This window comes from Lissotriton vulgaris, chromosome 4_1 (genome assembly GCF_964263255.1).
Source record: "Lissotriton vulgaris chromosome 4_1, aLisVul1.2, whole genome shotgun sequence".
Taxonomy (NCBI): Eukaryota; Metazoa; Chordata; class Amphibia; order Caudata; family Salamandridae; genus Lissotriton; species Lissotriton vulgaris.
In genome coordinates this window covers 553,594,988-553,613,133 of record NC_141691.1, presented here as the reverse complement: position 1 = coordinate 553,613,133, position 18,146 = coordinate 553,594,988, and the positions used below count along the sequence as shown (strand labels likewise).

At 44.3% G+C, this 18,146-nt stretch overlaps 1 protein-coding gene across 36 annotated transcripts in view; it reads left to right on the top strand.

Moving 5' to 3' along the window:
* CLASP2 (cytoplasmic linker associated protein 2) overlaps positions 1 to 18,146 on the top strand; it is a 1,795,600-nt gene that overhangs the window by 355,404 nt on the left and 1,422,050 nt on the right. For all 36 annotated transcript variants that reach the window (XM_086964693.1, XM_086964694.1, XM_086964709.1 and 33 more), the window contains exon 7: positions 746 to 816. In XM_086964693.1, coding sequence (XP_086820819.1) covers positions 746 to 816 — 71 coding nt within the window. The remainder of the gene's footprint in view (positions 1 to 745; positions 817 to 18,146) is intronic.

The window sequence follows — 18,146 nt, the reverse complement described above, 5'->3', positions numbered from 1 at the left end:
CTCTTCTGGATCTGATTGGGGGTACATTCTCATCAGAGGAGCAGAAAGACTGTTTCTTAAGCAGGGGGAGTACTTGCAAATGCCTATTGGCAGCGCAGCAAGGAACTCAAGATACACATCTATCAAGAACACAATATTGCAACGGTAATAATTCCGTTCCCCTGTGAGAAACTAGCGGCTCACCCAGATTTACTCTTATTGTGTCTCTGCTTTTGACTGTACAGAGTTCTACTAACATACGGCTTGGCTCTTTCTCTACAAAGACCCTCAGAGTGACGGAATCAGAAGAGCTAGGACCAAGCCCAGGCGCCCTCTGGAGCAAGCTGCAGTCCTAGAATTAATTATTTGATAAAACATCACCTTGCTTTACTGCTGATGCAGGGCTCATGGCCAGAATTGAAAGACAGTCTATGAAAAGTTTAAATTATTGTGTAAGAAAGGGCAAAGGAATGGAGTTGAATGTTTCATTATGACATCTAAATGTAATAGTGATAAATATATGTAAAAACCCACAAGGTCAATTATACACATTTCTATACTGCACTCTTCTTTCACTTTGCTTCTAACACCCTGTCTGATAGAAAATGTGCTTGGTAATGTTGTCAGATGATAAAAAGCTGTTGGTGTGTAGACTACTCATGAATGAAAGAATCTTCTGGATTTCGATAAAACATTTGAAGATGGAGATGAAAATGTGTAACTTCCAACTCCATGCAATTTTACATTTAAATTACATTTTTTGCAGGTTGCAAACAATATTTTCAAAGTTTGATGAAGTAAGGGATTCTGGCAGTATGGTTTCAAACTTCAATATAGGTGAGTGTTAGTAGTTTTCTTTTATTCTTACTCTCCATTGGTTGTATGTGTGCCTGGGAAGGGTACAGTACAAGGATAGAGTTGCAATGTGGAGTGCATGTGTGGTTAGTACATGTACTTGGTGTAGGTATGCCTGAGACGAATGCATTACTTGAGAGATGTAGTGCTGTGTAGTGAGCACATAGTGGGTGTGATGGCAGTGTGTGTGTGTTTTAAAATAAGCACACTATGATTAAATATAGGAGAGCTTCAGTACTGATCAGTCTGCGCAGACTGAGTGTGTGTGCTGAATGCTTGAGTACATGCAAGGGTACATTGCATAGAGCTATTAGTGCTGGGCAGTAAGTGTGCTGCGAGTGTACACTGAGGAAATTTTCCTGCAAGAGTGGATTATATGGGGGAATCTGAGTTCCATTTTGGGAAGTACACACCTTCCTGGTGAAAACATGAGGAGGAGAGAAACCCCGCCCAACAGATTTGTGGATTGCTGCATTCCTGTGATCCGAGAGAAGAGGAAAACTTACTTTGAATTTCACGAGGATGCTCTTTAATTCAGTGATAGATCACAAGGAAGGGGCCAGGACATATCTCAGGAAGGGAGATGGGGCTGTTGATTGAAACCTAAAGATTAGGGGTGAGAGCCTGGGATTAATCTTTTGATGCCTATAACACTTTGGCTGACATCCAGGTGTGAACTCTGGTCACTCCCATGAATTGTGTTGTGGGTCAGTCAGCCTCCGAGTCATGCCTGCTATGATAGACATCTTCTTTCATGAGGAAAGAAGAAAGAGAGAAGTGTCCACTTCAAAAGAAGCACAACCCTGATATAAAAGTTCAAAGACTAAGACCGTAAATGACATTTGTTGTCTGGAAAAGGACGATAAGGTCGGACAGGGATTTGCCTGATAACTACTAGTGCCCCAACCTCAAGGGAGAATTGTTACTACTTCTGAATGTTGTATACCTTTGCATATATAAAGGTAGGACTAAAATGCTGCTCTTTTTTAGAAAAGCAAGTATTGAACTGGACATTGATTTTTTTGTATGCACTGTTTGCATTTTGAGTTATGAGTCATGTTCACCAATGTGTATCTACACCCTTCCTGAGGGAGCTTTGACTGCTTGACCACAGCTACCACTGAGAGTCGGCTGCAAAGAGGGTACTCGTGTTTAGGGATTCTGCAAAATCACAGAACCATGCGAAGGAACATGGTACCCTGGTGAATAGGGACTGTGTCTTCATACCACCTTAGTGCCCACTAGCCCAGGACCAACTAGCTATAGCGTCACACTTGCTCTCCTCACTCACAAAGAAGCAAATGATTAGACACCCCAGAACAAAACACTCCCAGATCTCCCAGGAATCGCGGTAACAAGACACACCCTTTCACTTGAACTCTTGTACTTGTCCACTATAAGATCTGACAGACACAAAACAGTTTAAAATATTTATTTTACCTTACGTGTCTTAACATGCAGTATAAGTGCCACAACAAGCAGAAAAATGCATAGTACAAATATAGTCCGCATATCAGCTAGTCCAAAATCCTGAAGGGAGATGTCATCATGGAAAAACGATGGAACGTAACCTCTCTCTCCCCTTGCTACGGAGCAGTAATATTATATATCAGAAGATCTCTGGGCTTTGTCAGCAGACCCCATCCCTTAGCCCATAGATGGTAGAGCTACATCATAGGTATTGTCTCGCTCGTCACCCTGGAAAGATCTCTCTCCAAGTGTGTGTTAACTATTTGTGTATCCCACTAAAAAAACAAAGTACATTGTCCAAACAACAGCTGCATCAGTATGTTTTGTCTAAAGGCTAAGGTCTGGCCAGAACAAAATAACAAAGGGTATTGGTGTTCGACCTTGCACATAATGTTCAGTCCAAATCCTTGGAACATGCAGAAAGCGAACGCAACGATTAGTTCTCATGTGAAAGCAGCCATAGAAATTATTGCATCCACGCTGCAATGTACTCATTCTAACTTAGTGAAGACGACCATGTCCCTATGGGACACATGACACTTGAGACAAGTTGCTTATGAGCCATATGGCTCCTTGGACATCAGGAGTAAAAGGCCTCAACCACCACAGTGTGGCCCAGTAGCTCCTGCTTGGTGGCTGGCTTATAGCTGCTTGGCAGATGGCTGGCTGGCTGGCTGGTCGGCGGATAGCTGGAGGATACTTCGCCAGTAGGTAGTTATAGTTAGAACATAGTGTTCGAGGCATGTGAACTGTAGATCACATGCTTTGCATACTCCTGCCATCTAGTGTTGGGTCTGGATGTTTGCAGTTTGTTTTTCTTCGAAGAATTATTTTCCAGTCACAAGGTAGGTGACTCCTCCTTTCGTTGACGGTGCACATGGGCATCGACTCCATTGTTAGAATGTTTTTTTTCGCCATTGGTTTTGGATGTGAATTGCTGCGCACCGAATCAACACCGTTCCTTCAGTTTCCCTCGTTGCGCAAGACACCCACCCTCGACAGTATTGTTTCTGATTGTGTCTCCCATTCTTCGTTTATTGTATTTACTTATTAAAAAAACGCTTTCGATCGGAAAGCTCGCAGAAGGCCGTCCAGCCTACCCGTGTCGGTCCGACTCACAGTCGATGGAACGAACTCCCTTCAAATTCTGCCCTCGGTACCACGCAAAATACCTGCGCACTAACTCACACGAACTGTGCAACCTGGGCTTGTTTCCGCAGTACAGAGAACAGGACTGCAGCGCGAGCCAGGCTTTCCGCTCCAAGAAGACACTTCGCGACTGTCAGGCTTGACGTTGCGACATGCAGAGCCAACACACAGGCTCCATTCAGGACATCTTCAGACAACAATCGGACAAAGAGGCTGGAGAAGCCATTGAAGCTGAGAAGGAACGGGAAGCAATCTCCATTTCAGAGTACGGCTCCGACCAGGATGAAGACATCCCACATGGACAACGAACTGTGACTACAGTTCCTCCTTCGCCCCAAGAACCACCTCAGCCCAAAAAGAAGGCTCCGGTCCAACCCGCTCCCTTGGGCCCTGGTTGGCACCGAGACCTCGCTTCTGACGCCCCGCCTTCTGGCTCTCACTGAAGCCTACAAAAAAGCCTGCGAGCTCCGAAATGCCTCACTCCAAATCGGGCTCCGAGCAGACACCTTCGGGATCGAAGCCGAAGTCCAGCTCCGACTCACACCCTTCGGCACCGAAACTCAGTTCAGATCCGAAGACACTAACGCCTAAGACACTGGCAGCGAATCCTTTGGTGGCAAAACATTCAGAAGTGCCGAAATCACCAAAAAAGCACCTTTTCTACGCTCTGCTCGATAAACCAAACCCGAAACAGAAGGTGTTGTACATTCATCCAAAGACTGGACACATTACCACCAAAGTGACTTTAAAAAGAAAGACTGATACAGAGGAGGAATATCACATTTCTTTGAAAAAGAAAAGTGTTGGAACTAACCTTTCCCCTCCTCCTCCTCTTCCTCCTCCTCTTCCATCACCCCCTTCTTCTCATTTTCAACCTTTGCCAATTTCACCTGAGCATTCTACACCACATACACTTGACAACGGGGATGGCAATGGGGATGGGGATGAGGATGAAGATGAGGATGAGGATGAAGATGATCAGCCAGTACCTACAGACCCATGGGACGACCACAACAATAAATCGGCCATAGACAATTATCCTGACTTATACCCTACCAAGCCTTCTCCACTGGAAGACAGTGTAGGTTACATTGAATTGCTGGGTAGAGCTGCTAACTACCATGGGGTGCAGCTGCACAAAGAATCCCTTGAGGAGGATTTCCCCTTTGAAATCCTTAGCTGCACACAAAAGTCATCACACACCCTACCCATGCTCAAAGGGATGATCAGGCATGTATATGACATCTTTAATGACTCTGTCAGGGCTCTTATTCCTACCCCAAGGGTAGATAAAAAGTACAGACCAGCACCATCTGACCCAGTGTATATAAGGGGAGAATTACCATTGGACTCCCTGGTGGTGTCCAACTCACGAGAAAGGGCCAACTCCCAAACTGCAGTAGAGGATCCACCCCAGATAAAGAATCCAATCTTCTTGATGCTTTGAGGCAAAGGGTGGCCTCTCAGGCAGCAAACTTCTGGCGCATCTCTAACACTCAGGTGCTGCTAGCACGATACGACCGTGCGCACTGGAACGAGATGGAGCAATTGCTCCAATTTCTACCCCAAGAACATATACCTAAAGCGCACGACCTAGTGCAGGAGGTACAACTTATTTCAAACAATGTAATCAGGTGCTTCATAGATGATGCAGACACTGCTTCTAGAGTTGTAAACACCAGTGTCCTTTTAAGAAGGCACGCTTGGCTCCGCATATCTGGGTTCAAACCCGAGGTTCAGACCTCCATATTGAACACACCCTTTGATAAAGAAGACCTCTTTGGCCCAGTGGTAGATTCTTCAGTGGAAAAGATGAAGAAAGACACTGAAGTGGCCAAATCCATGGGAACCTTTCAGTCAACACAAGCGGTAGTTCCTTTTGGTGCTCTTTCTACCATGGAGGCTCTAAGCATAAATCCTCGAGTATCACATCCGCCTACAAAGGCAATAACCAACCCTCTGCCTCTAAGGGTTACTTCTGAGGTTGTTACAGAGGCAACAACGGTAAAGGCAGGGGTAATGGTTCAAACACACTCTCCTCCCTACTCTAACGCAACACACTGACTTGCCTACAATTCCCCCCTGACCACTCACACCTGTTGGGGGAAGACTTTCAGATTTCCTACCAATCTGGCAGTCAATAACAACAGACAAGTGGGTACTACAAATTATCCTTTCTGGTTATGGCCTGGAGTTCACCAACACTCCTCCAAACATTCCCCAAAAGTCACACAAACTCTCGTCAGATCACCTACACCTCCTCGTACAAGAGATACAGTCTCTTTTTCTAAAAGGGGCTATATAGCCCGTACCACCACAACACCACGGCTCGGGCGTGTACTCCTTTTACTTCCTAATACCCCAAAAAGATGGTTCTCTAAGTCCAATATTAGATCTCAGAGAACTGAATCTTTACATACAGACAGATCATTTCACACGGTAACACTTCAACAAGTACTACCTCTTCCAGCCAATACACAGAACTACCTAGGAGATACTCTACTTATTCAAAAGGCTCTGGTGTTTCCCACAGCCAGAATTCACAACATTTAGGCCTTAGTTCTCCAGTTTTAACCCAATCATTCTCGCCCAGCTCCGGTTTATATGCGACTGGTGGGAATGATGGCATCTTTGCATCATGATCGTCCCCCATGCCAGGCGGCACATGCGTCCACTTCAAGAATGCCTAGCCAGTCAGTGGACCCAGTCACAGGGTCTATTAACCGATCTAGTGTAGGTAAGCGGATGTACTCCTCGCTCTCTGCAGTGGTTGAACACACAAAATGTATCAAATGGACAGCCCTTCATTGACCCGCTTCCACAGACATGACTAAAAGTGGACACGTCCCTCACTGCTTGGGGAGCTCATCTTCAACAACACACAGTGCAAGGCCTGTCGAGCCAACAGCAAAAGTTGCTCGACATTAATCGTTTAGAGTTGCTTGCAATCTTTCTAGCTCTCAAGGCGTTTCAGACTCACCTGGAGGGGATTACATACAAAAACAGGGGGGGGGGGGGGGCAGGGGTGAGACACACTCTTAAACTGTGTCACTTAGCTCAAGACATCTGGAGGTGGGCCATTCACCACAAACCTTATCTCCTAGCAGAACACCTCCCAGGAGTGACCAACCACATTGCAGACCTTCTCAGCAGGCAGAGGCAGCAAATACATGAATGGGAATTTCACCTTCAAGTTCTCCTCCCATACTTTCAAGCTTGGGGAGTCCCTCAGATAGATCTGTTTGCCACACACCAAAACGTGAAATGCCAAAGTTTCGCCTACAGGTGCCCACCTCTGCTAAACAAGGGCAATGCACTATGGATGAACTGGTCTGGGAAATTTGCCTACGCTTTTCCGCCTCTCCCACTCATTCCATTAGTGATTTGGAAGCTCAGGCAAACATCCCTCATATTGATCCTAGTAGCTCCCACATGGGCCCGTCAAATATGGTTCACAACCCTGTTGGAGCTCTCTCTGGTCCCGTAATAAAACCTGCACCAAACATCAATCTCCTTAAACAGAGCCATGGAGAAATCACCCAGATCCCGAACAATTGAACCTCGCGATCTGGCTTTTGAAGTCAAAATGTTTGGTTATCTGAACCGTCCACCAGGCTGTGTGACCATCATCAGGGAGGCCAGAAGACCTACCACTAGAGCCTGTTACGCAGCAAGATGGAACTGTTTTGTTATTTATTGCAATAACAATCAGACCAAACCTCTTGATGCTTCCATACAAAACATTATCTGTTACACTTTCAGCAGCCCGGATTGGCTTACACATCCATCCTGCTACATCTTGCTGCAATAGCTGCGTACCTACAAAATAGTCAACATCTATCGCTTTACAGAGTGCCCGTAATTAAAGCTTTCATTGAAGGACTTAAAAGAGCTATACCTCCAAGACTTCCACCTGCCCCAGTGTGGAACCTTAACATAGTCCTCACAAGATTAACGGGACCACCCTTTAAACCCATGCACAGGTGTGAACAACATTTTCTATCTTGGACAACCGCTTTCCTCATTGTAATTACTTCTCTAAGGAGAGTGGGTGAACTACAGGCACTAACCATAGAAGAACCATTTTTCCAACTGCATAGGGATAAACTAGTTCTGCGTACAAACCCTAAATTTCTACCTAAAGTAATCTCTGCATTTCACTTAAATCAGTCAGTAGAATTACCAGTACTCTTCCTTCAACCTGATTCTGTTGCAGAAAGAGCTCTGCACACCTTAGATGTCAGAAGGAGAGCACTCTTATACTATATCGAAAGTACACAATCATTTCGAAAGACCAAACAACTTTTTATTGCTTTTGCACCACCGCACAAGGGCAGTCCTATCTCCAAATCAGGTATTGCAAGGTGGATTGCTCAATGTATTCAAACCTGTTTTGCAAAAGCAAGGAGAACTTTAACTGTACCCCCCTAGAGCGCATTCCACTTGCAAGATACGGGCTACTACGGCCTTTTTAGGAAACATTACCATAGTGGACATTTGCAAAGCTGCAACAAGGTCTACACCGCACACATTTAAAAAACACTACTGTGTAGATGTGTTAGCGAGACAACAAGCTAATGTGGGCCAAGCAGTACTTAAAACACTGTTTCAGACAAATCCAACTGCTGCAGGTTAGCCACCCATTTGAGAGATTACTGCTATATAGTCTATGCAAAGCATGTGATCTACAGCTCACATGCCTCGAACGGATAACGTTACTTACCCAGTAAACATCTTTTCTTGGCACGTACAGCTGTAGATTCACATGCGCCCACCAGCCTCCCCGGGTACCTGTAGCTGCTGCAGTTCTCACTTTAGTATACATACATACGTATGCATGGACATCTCTATTCTACACTTTCTAAATCCATTCTCACCCTCTGCGGGAAAACAATCTAACAATGGAGTTGATGCCCATGTGCACTACCACCGAAAGGAGGAGTCACCTACCTTGTGACTTGAAAAGACTTCTTTGAAGAAAAAGAAACTGGAAACTTCTGGACCCACTAGATGGCAGGAGTATGCAAAGCATGTGAACCTACAGCTGTACATGTCAAGAACAGACGTTTACTGGGTACGTAACCTTATCATTCCATAGGAAAATAGTTTTTTGACTTGCTTAGAACTTTGGTGCCATTTGACGTATCTTCACAAAGGTTTTTTTTTTTTAAAGTGTCACGGCTTGTCTAGTTCGGCATGGAAAAGTGTGGGAGTAATCTGAGAAGGGGTGACGGAGAAATGTGCGTTTTCCATTAAGATTTTGAACACGACTACAACCCGAACTGCTGTACGGAATAACACCAAATTTGAAGTAGCTCTTGGTCCAGAATGAGCCCTCTTTAGGTCTCGGCTGGCAATAGCAGCACGCATGCGCTATTCTCGGCATTCAAGAGCTTCTTGAAATCAATACGGTTGAGGAAGGGGACTTGAAGCCCTGCCCCCTCTTCCTATTGGCTCGCGTCATAGCTTAGGCTAAACGCTGGCATTCTATTGTTAAGGAAGCTTTTTAGTCCCTCCTGGTTGCCACCCTGTCCACTTTTGGCCCCGCCGGGACTGGATGTTTTACTGGCGGCCGATCACGGTGGGTTTTATAATGACTGTTGGCACTTTTTTTTTACCTTTGTTTGTGTGTGGGCTGTGTGCGTTTACTCATGGGTGACATTTAATAATGTGCTTTACATGCGCACCAGTTATCTTACATTGAAGCGCTTTACATGACACCCGGTTACGTTACACAAGGGCACATTCGATTTTGGTAGGCACGGGTGCAACAATAGTCGTGCCACGCTGTTGGTGTAATTTGGCACATTACCCATACCTTTACTATGAACGTCACATGGTTCTTGACCAATTGGAGCAATTCGCCTGAAAGAGACACAAAAGCACCAGTGAACCCAGTTAGTATATAATAGAAAAGAATCGGTACTGGTGCTTCCCATATGGGAAAGAACCGCACCTTCATTTGTTATATATTAGATAAAGTGATCAGAGGCTTATAATATAGAATGGGACATCAAGTATAGACGGAGTGCTACATGGACCACTGTCACTCACTACCAGGGGTGACTGTTGCCAATCTAAAAGGTCGGGAAGTCTATACACATACAGAAAAAGAGTCAACAGAAGCACAATCCTAAGTACAAGTATAAATAAATGACTTGTTAATCACAATAGTTTGTGTAGCAAAAAAATAACACAAATCCGATTCCAAATATCACAGTGTCTTCATTCTTGGACAGGATAACGCAACAAAAAGATCATATATATTTGTTGTTCCATTTTATTAAAGAAGCGTCATAAAAAAATAGTCAGAGCATTCACAGAAACAGCCAACACGTGTTTCGTCGGTACAACAAATCCGTACCCAGACTTTCTCAAGGCTAAATAGAAAATTGGAAATGTAATGAATCGAGGCCTGATGTGTAGGACAAGACTTGAAGTATGATATCTTTGAGCCTATATTCAATATATTAACGATGAGCACTGAAGAACAGTCTTCTAAAAGGTAGTGTAGACTCAAAAATAGTTGTCTTAAAAGATGCAGCCCCAAAACGTCCAATGAAACCAGCTAAGTTGTCATTATGGCCTAGTCATGATCCACAAACCTATCAAGTAGTCATGGTCTAAATAGACCTGTATAGTGTTAAAACTAGAAAGATTGAATGATGCAAGCCCCGACAAGAAAAAGATGCAATACCAATCTTGAGTGAAGGACTGGCGACCGGTTATCATACGGACCCATTTGCTCGTCTTCAGCCCTTAGATATTCTGTGGCTTTGCTCTCCCCACGCGACTATACAACGTGCTTACATTGACGCCAGTCCTTCACTCAAGATTGGTGGGAGCCTGTCCTGTATTGAGGATGAGATAGCGGACCTGAACATGCGGACGCTTAGCGCCATCAGGGGCCACAATTACATAGAGCTCTATTGACTGAATATCGGCACCTGGCTGAACACGAGGCAAACTTTCTGGGAAAATATGCTAGGCGTGACGTTATTGGGAAGGAGAGAGGCCGAACCGCATTTGGCATGAGGCCACCCTTGCACCCCCCCCCTACCCTCCTGACCCTCCTGGGTACCTCTCATATCCTGGGGATACGGCTGGACGACGGGATGCTGGTGACAGAAATTAGAGATTTTCTCTCCACACTACTTACATACTGCACCCAACTTTATATACCTCCTGGTTAACTAGGAACTCTCCGGAACTCACCATCTATCTAGCGGTAATGGCAATGGCCTGGCTAACGGTGGCCCAGCAGCAGTTCCTTAGTGAGCAGATCTCGAGCAAGGAAATAGTGCAGGCCATAGATTTCCTGATGAGGCCAAAGCCCCCAGCCTTAATGGATTCACTAGAGTCTTTTATAATACTTTTAAACATCTTCTGGCTCCCCACTTAATGGCCATGTATGTAGAATCCCTAGGAGTAAAGGTATTCCTCCTGATGTTGTGAGAAGCGGTGATCACCTTGCTACTGAAACCTGGCAAAACTTGCGCGTCTGTGTCTCCTAATAATAATAATAATAATAATACTGATATTTATATAGCGCGAACAGCTACCTCGCAAGGAGGTGTCCCGGCGCTGAGTGATCATTTATCCAGGCAGAATGGGCGGAGAAAGGGAGGGAGTGTTTAATTATTCTGAGAAAAGAGCCAAGTCTTTAGCTGCCTCTTAAAACTGGCTTCCTACCGGCCTTTATGGCTGCTCAATTTTGATAACAAGATCCTGGCTACCACTTTCCACTCACCTCTCTCTTCTGATAGACCAGATTATATCCCCATTCTATTGGGGTTTGTCCTGCACCGCTGCAATCCCTTGAACCTGTACACAGTCTTATCTGCTCTTTGTAGAATATTCCCCGATGTCCCTTCTGAGGTGCCCTGTTGGATGCTGAAAAGTCCATTGACTTTTGGTGCGGTCTTCCCTCCATGTTATACTTCTCAAACTGGGTGTGCCCTGCACTGTTTTCTTTCATTGATAATGCCCTTGTATTCCCAAGCGGTAGCCAGAATCCGAGCCAAGGGCTCACTCTCAGTACCATTTGCCATTACTAGGGTGACCCGGCAAGGCTGCTCCCTATCCCAATTGCTTAATGTTATGTTATGTTAAGGGGATTTATTTAGCGCAAACAATTACCCGAAGGTGTCCTGGCGCTGATTATTATTCCTGAGTAAAGGGACTGTGAACTGCTATTTTAAGTTAAAAAGTCAGGTCTTAAGCCTCTTCCAAAAAGTCAGGAGGTCTGGGATTTTTCTTAGGTGGAAGGGCATTCCATGCCTTTGTGGCCTGCACAACAAAGCTTCTTCCGCCCCAGCAGGCTTTGTTTATCCGTGGTACAATGACCAACTTTGCTTCCATGGAACGCAGCTTCCTTTTAGGCCAGTACCATCTGATGTTATGTTTCAGAATCTCCGGGCCTGTGCCCTGAAGAGCCTTGAACACAATACACAGAGCCTTGAAACACACCCGTTTCCTGACCGGCAGCCAGTGAAGTTTACTGATTTCCTTGGAGATAGATGTGAATTTTGGTGTGCTTGACAGCATCCTCGCCGCTGAATTTTGCAGCATCTGGAGTCTATTGAAGAAGCGTTCCTGTAGGCTCAGATAGAGGCCATTACAGTAGTCGATCTTAGACAGGACAAGCGCTGTGACCACTGTTTGTTGGCTGTCAGGCGGTAAGAAGGGGAGAATTTTTTTGTCATCCTAAGTGCATGGAAGTTGGCAGATGAAATTGAGTTGATCTGATCTCCCAAATTGAGCTCATCATCTATCAGGATTCCTAGGTTCTCTTCCAGGGGATCCTCATCAATAGTCATAAGCTTTAGAATAGTCCCGCCCATGCGCAGGAATATTCTAATGCTTATGACTTTGTTGAGGATACTCCTGGAAGAGAACTAGGATTATAGGTAAGTAACTAATCCTTTTTTTACTTTCCTTGACGGAGTTGGAAGAGTGCCAAGTGTTATTGGCCACAAATTAGGGGTCCAAAAATTAGCATCATTCCCAAAGAGAATGACCTCCGTCTTACCTGAGTTTAATTTAAGGCAATTTTGTGTCATCCACTTCCCCACAGCTTCCATGCAATCGTGGAACTGATTATCTATTTCAGTATCCTGGCCTGGCTGCAGTGACACAACGATCTGTGTGTCATCAGCGTAGTAGGTCAATATAAAACCAAAGGAGCTGATCAATGGAGCAAGTGATGAAACATAAACATTGAAAAGCAGGGGACTAAGCAAAGACCCCTGAGGAACTCCGCATGGCAGGGTAAAAGGCTTGGAGTGGAAATTATCCAATGCAACTATTTGTGAGCGCTCAGATAGGAAAGGCTTTAAGAGCAACAGAGCTTTACCTTGAACCCCGCAGTCCAACAAACGGTCCATCAGTTGGCCATGATGGACCGTATCAAAGGTTTCCGATAGGACAAGCAAAACCAGGGCAGCCTTACCTCCCCTATCTAATGCTTCCCTGATCTCTTCTGTAGATTTTATTAACTCTGACTCAGAGCTGTGACCCTCTCTAAAACCGTATTGCGTTCGGTCCAACACTTGGTTGTCCCATAGGAAGACACGGAGTTGCATATTCATTTCCTTCTCAATGATCTTCGCTGGTAATGGAAGGCGAGAGATCGGTCGAAAATTGTTTGGATCCTTGGGATCGTGGCTAGGCTTCTTTAGCAGTGGTAAAACTGAAGCAAATTTCCACAGTTTAGGGAAATGCCCTGTATTGAAAATACGATTAAAAAGGGAAGTAAGCGCCTGCGCTACAGGAGTCAGGGCGAGTTTAGTCACCGAAACCAGGCAGGGATCGAAGGGCGAGCCTGATTTTGCTGCCATGAGAATTTTTTTTGTATCCGTTAAAGACATATCGGTGAATTTATTAAAGTCATGGGGAGGATCCCTAAAAGGCTCAACTCCATCCTGAAGAACCGTTGAATCTGAGGCACTTAAGTGATTAAATGCCGAAAAAATGACCTGCACCTTGTTCAAGAAGAACCTTGCAATATCCTCACATAGTTCCTGACTAGATTCAATTTTTACTGGGCGAGGGGAGACCAGATCAGATACAGTTTTAAAAATCTCTTTTGCCGAGTTTCTGTCCAAATCGATTTGATTTGCATAGAAACTTTATTAGCATTGAAAATTAGAACCTAAAATAGCGTTTTTCGGACTGATTTTTTGCACTAGTATCTTTCATTTGTTTCCGATGTGTTTTCCTCAGTCTTAATTGATAGGAATGTATTTGTGTTATCATTTGCCTAATCTGACAATTTATTGTTTATTTTATTTTGTATACATTTTGTATGAATAACCAATTCTGCTGTTTAAATTGTAAATTTGAACTGTTTAAATGCTTGGTCTCAATAAAATAAAATAAAAATAAAAAAATTAGAGCCTTATATGACGTAAGACTTTTAATTATTGCAATGCGCCCCTTGGTGCAGCATCTCAAGGAGCCTGTCCCCCTACAACTTTTACAGTACGCAGATGATATTTTATTATTTGTACGTCATTCGCTGTTAACCGCCTGATCCTCCACGAGATAGCTCAATTCGGGGGCTTTTCTGGCCTGTATATCAGTTGAACGAAGCCTAAACTGTTATCCCTTATGGGGCTGCCTGGTGTGACAGTCTGGTCAAGTATCTAGGAGTGTTCATGCACAGTGAGAAAGAGTAAGTGATATGACTGAATTACGGCCCTGCCATAGATAAATCGACTTTCCCGGTGGACTTGTGGCTCCAACTTCCCCTTTCAATGGCAGGTTGTATCGCAGTGATAAAAATGGTGGTTCTTCCCCGGTTTTTATATCTTTTTTTTAAACCTACACATCATCATACTAATTATTTTTTTGCATCACTGAGAGGTTTACTCTTGAGGCTCATCTGGGATAGTCGGCCCCCTCCGATTGGTTGGGATTCCATTTTGCTTACGTATGAGCGTGGGGCATTTGGTGTTACAGCCTTTTTAATTGTGCTATTTAGCCGCGCAGTGCCAATTCGCTCACTATTAGTGCCATGCGGATGCTCCCATTCCATACTCTAAACCTGAAATTTTCCAGGCTTCCCCTATTCCCCAGAGCACTATAGTTCCGGCAGAGCTTCCCTTGGACCCCATGATCTTTCAGACTAATTCCACCACCAGCTGGGCTTGGAGTAAAAGTATCCGGTTATTGAGGGTAGAGCTTCTGTACTCCCCTGCACTACCGATGGCGGACAAGTGGCTCCCCATAACACAAGAGAAGCTGGTCCAACGCACGCTGATGGAACATGCCCTGCACACTTTTGGCGACCCCTTCCTAGATGGTCACATTATTTCCCAAGTCGACGGCGCTCGCTTCGTTAATGCCACTTATATGGACCACTTTGTCCTTCTTCGCCTCCACAGCGTCCTGCTTACCTGGATCATTACATATCTGTTGGCTTCGGGCAAGCTTGCTCATATGACACTTGTGATCACTGACCGTAAAGGTGTTAGGTTTTTTTCCAAGTTGTGCTAGCTAGACCACACAAGATCCTTCAAATGACCCAAGTGCCATGTTACTGGGGCACCTTCATACATATGACATGGACCTGCTGTCTCATTGAGTCCTTTTGGTGCGACATAATATTCCTCTGCATAGCCCTGATGGTGGACATTGAGCTGGCACCTGATCCGTTACTATAATTGATGGGCTTTGTTCATGAGATCCCAAGGGGCGTCCGTGGATTCACCACTTTTGCCTTATTATTAGCCAAGCGAGAGATTGCTCTTTATGGGGGGGGGCCGGGGGTGGCAGGGGGGGGTCGGGGGGGGGGGGCAGGGGGGCGGATCAGGCATTTGCCCACTGCAGGGCCTGGGGAAGCAGCCTAATGTACCGTTACAATAACAGTGAACTGTATGCTTCACTTCAGCCCCCTACCTGCAGGCCAAAGGACATTTGGCAACCCCTGCAGGACTATCTCCAGAAGTTGGACTTGGATTCCTGAACATGGACGCTGTCACACCTCACCTCCTATAGGCTTTGAAGTTCCCTGACTGTGGGCGTGGGCTTGGTCTACTCCCGCCACATCTTCGGATTCCCTGCCACCTGCCCCTTTCCTCTATGCATCATGATTTGCTATTGTGTTAAATACCACCTGTCTATGTATGGGCCCTCTGATATTTGCTTGTACTGTACATGTTGTGCTACTCAGCATCCTGTAGTGTAGTTCCTATATTCCCAATAGGATCTGCGCATTGGAATAACATAAACGATAGTTTAGACGTAGGACTTAGGTCGACTAGTTCTCTATTGAATATGTTAATTGTGTGTGCCAGCTAGCTCAGAGGTCACTAGAAACTTTCTCGAGTAAACAAGAAGGTGTTAACTTTCCTGAATAGACCAGAAGGGATTAACTTCTGACAACCATATAACATGACATCTTTGTTTCCCCTGAAATAAGGAATATCTCCAGAGTCGCGGAAACAATAGATAGCTATTTTACTCAGTCAATCGTGCATGCTTCTTTTCACCAGAAATGCAGAGAAATAGAGGGACGGGCGTTTTCAATAAAAGGGTTATTTATTGAGCAGTCTTCTTTTTCATGCAAGAGAAATGAATTGCCACAATTGCAATACTTGTCATAAAGTAAAGTGCGTACAGTAAAAGGAGTATTATGAAATAATACTGTAAAAGCATTTCTATGGTTTCTAAGCCATAAGATACTTAATAAATACATGCAATGATAAAATAATGACTAAACTTACTCAACTGGTGTTTCTAAGATACGCCTACCCCGGTGTACCTAACCTAAGCCTAGTACGTGGGAAGGAGTAGATGAGTTACAGTTTTTTGCCAAGAATCTGAATCAAGAATTCTCTAAGGGTCTAATCCGCTCCGTACCTTGGGTATAGAATGAAGGAGGTCTTGTATCTCTCTCTCTCTCTGGACTCGATCTTCCAGAAACCCGCGAGGGTGTCAGTGAAACACTGGAGCTGGATTTCTCAGCAGGAGAAAAGACAGCATGTCTCTCAGTGCGTCAGCAAGGAAGGTCGTCTTCCTTCGGCACTCTCATCAGCAGGTCGTCTGGCAAGTAGATAGCTGATCTGCCCCAAACCACTGTGCGTTGCTTAAGGCAGATGTTGGTATATTTGTACCTGGAAGGTGCCGAGTTTGACGTAAGGTTGAACAGAAGACGTCACTAAGAACTGGCAGTTCTTTCAGGACTCCAGGAGTTCTAGGACAAGTCAAAACAGAAGCAGGGGGAATTCCCGGGCTGCTGGAGGCTTGGTTTGTTTAAGAACGCGTTGTGCTTTCTAGGAGTCTATGGGAGTAGCCTTGCCGTATTTGGACTGCATTGGCTATGACTTAATATGGATATGATTATTATGCCTTTATAAGGATATGATTTGTTATAACCACATAAGGGCATACATCGGGAATGTCTTAATTAGGGTCCTAGATACATTCACAACAATCCTGGGGTTGTTGCCTAATTTGTTTCAATCATGATAAAATAAAAGTCCTAAAAAATAACAAATACAAATAAAGATATGGACATTTGTCATTTCTTTCGAACAGTGATTTCGACAGTTGATTTCTATCAATTATTTACTTCACGTTCTGCCAGTCAAAATTAGGGTATTAAATTAAATATGCCGTTTCCATCCTCGTTTTGAAATTATCTGACATATATTTTCGACAAAATATAGGCAAATTGACTTACATTTTTGGGATTATGTATTTAAGGTGATTGTTATAAAAAATGTGTTGATGCTGAGGTAGATATTCTTGTCCATACATGATACTTCGCTCGTTGTAGAGGTTGAACATGGACCTTTTTTTGTCAATTATGAATTTTAATGTGGGCAGACCTCATTCCGTTGTACCGTCACCCTATTGGCTGTTGGGTAGGAGAACCGTTGTACCGTCACCCTCTTGGCTGATGGGTAGGAGAACCGTTGTACTGTCACCCTTTTGGCGGTTTGATAGGAGAACCATTGTTGAAATTGCACAGAATTATCTTAGATCATTATAAAATGTCACAGATCCTTGCATCATCGCCCACTCGGTGTGATTTGTTATTTTTCCCATCAGGTTTGTTGTTATATCTTTGCATTTATAGGTTCTTCTTAACCTTTTTGAAAGCACATTAAGCTTTAGTTGTGACATGCTCACATGCCCCTTTGTTGGGACAAATATTGAACATTATAAGCCAACAACAATTTTTCAGACAGGGGTGGTTAGTTTTTGGAACACTTTTTTATTGGATGAGTAAGGCCATGGATATCCTGTTTATTAATGACTTTTCAGTGAACGCACAGCCTTCTTTTTCTCCGCTTGTTCGCGTTTCGTTTTACTTTTCAGTTAAGTGCATACTCCCAGGTCAGCTAACATATGACCATGGGTTTCGATTCACCAAAATGCCAGGGGTAGTGGAAGTGACATCACATACCCCTTGACCGTAATGACATCGCAGCAAGTGACATGATATGACCCCAGATTAATTTTTTTACGGTAAGGTATGTTGCATGATCTAACATCCCAACAATTGGCGATTTGCATTGGATATTGTCACAGAAAGACAACATTGCACAGTGTGCTGCTTTGCATTATTTTGTTTCAGGGGGGTATTCCGTGGATGGTGCATGTGAGTTTCCATGCACTCACCCATGGGATATGATGCAAATCCCTATCTACAAGTGTTCGTGGACAGGAATTTGTATCAAAAT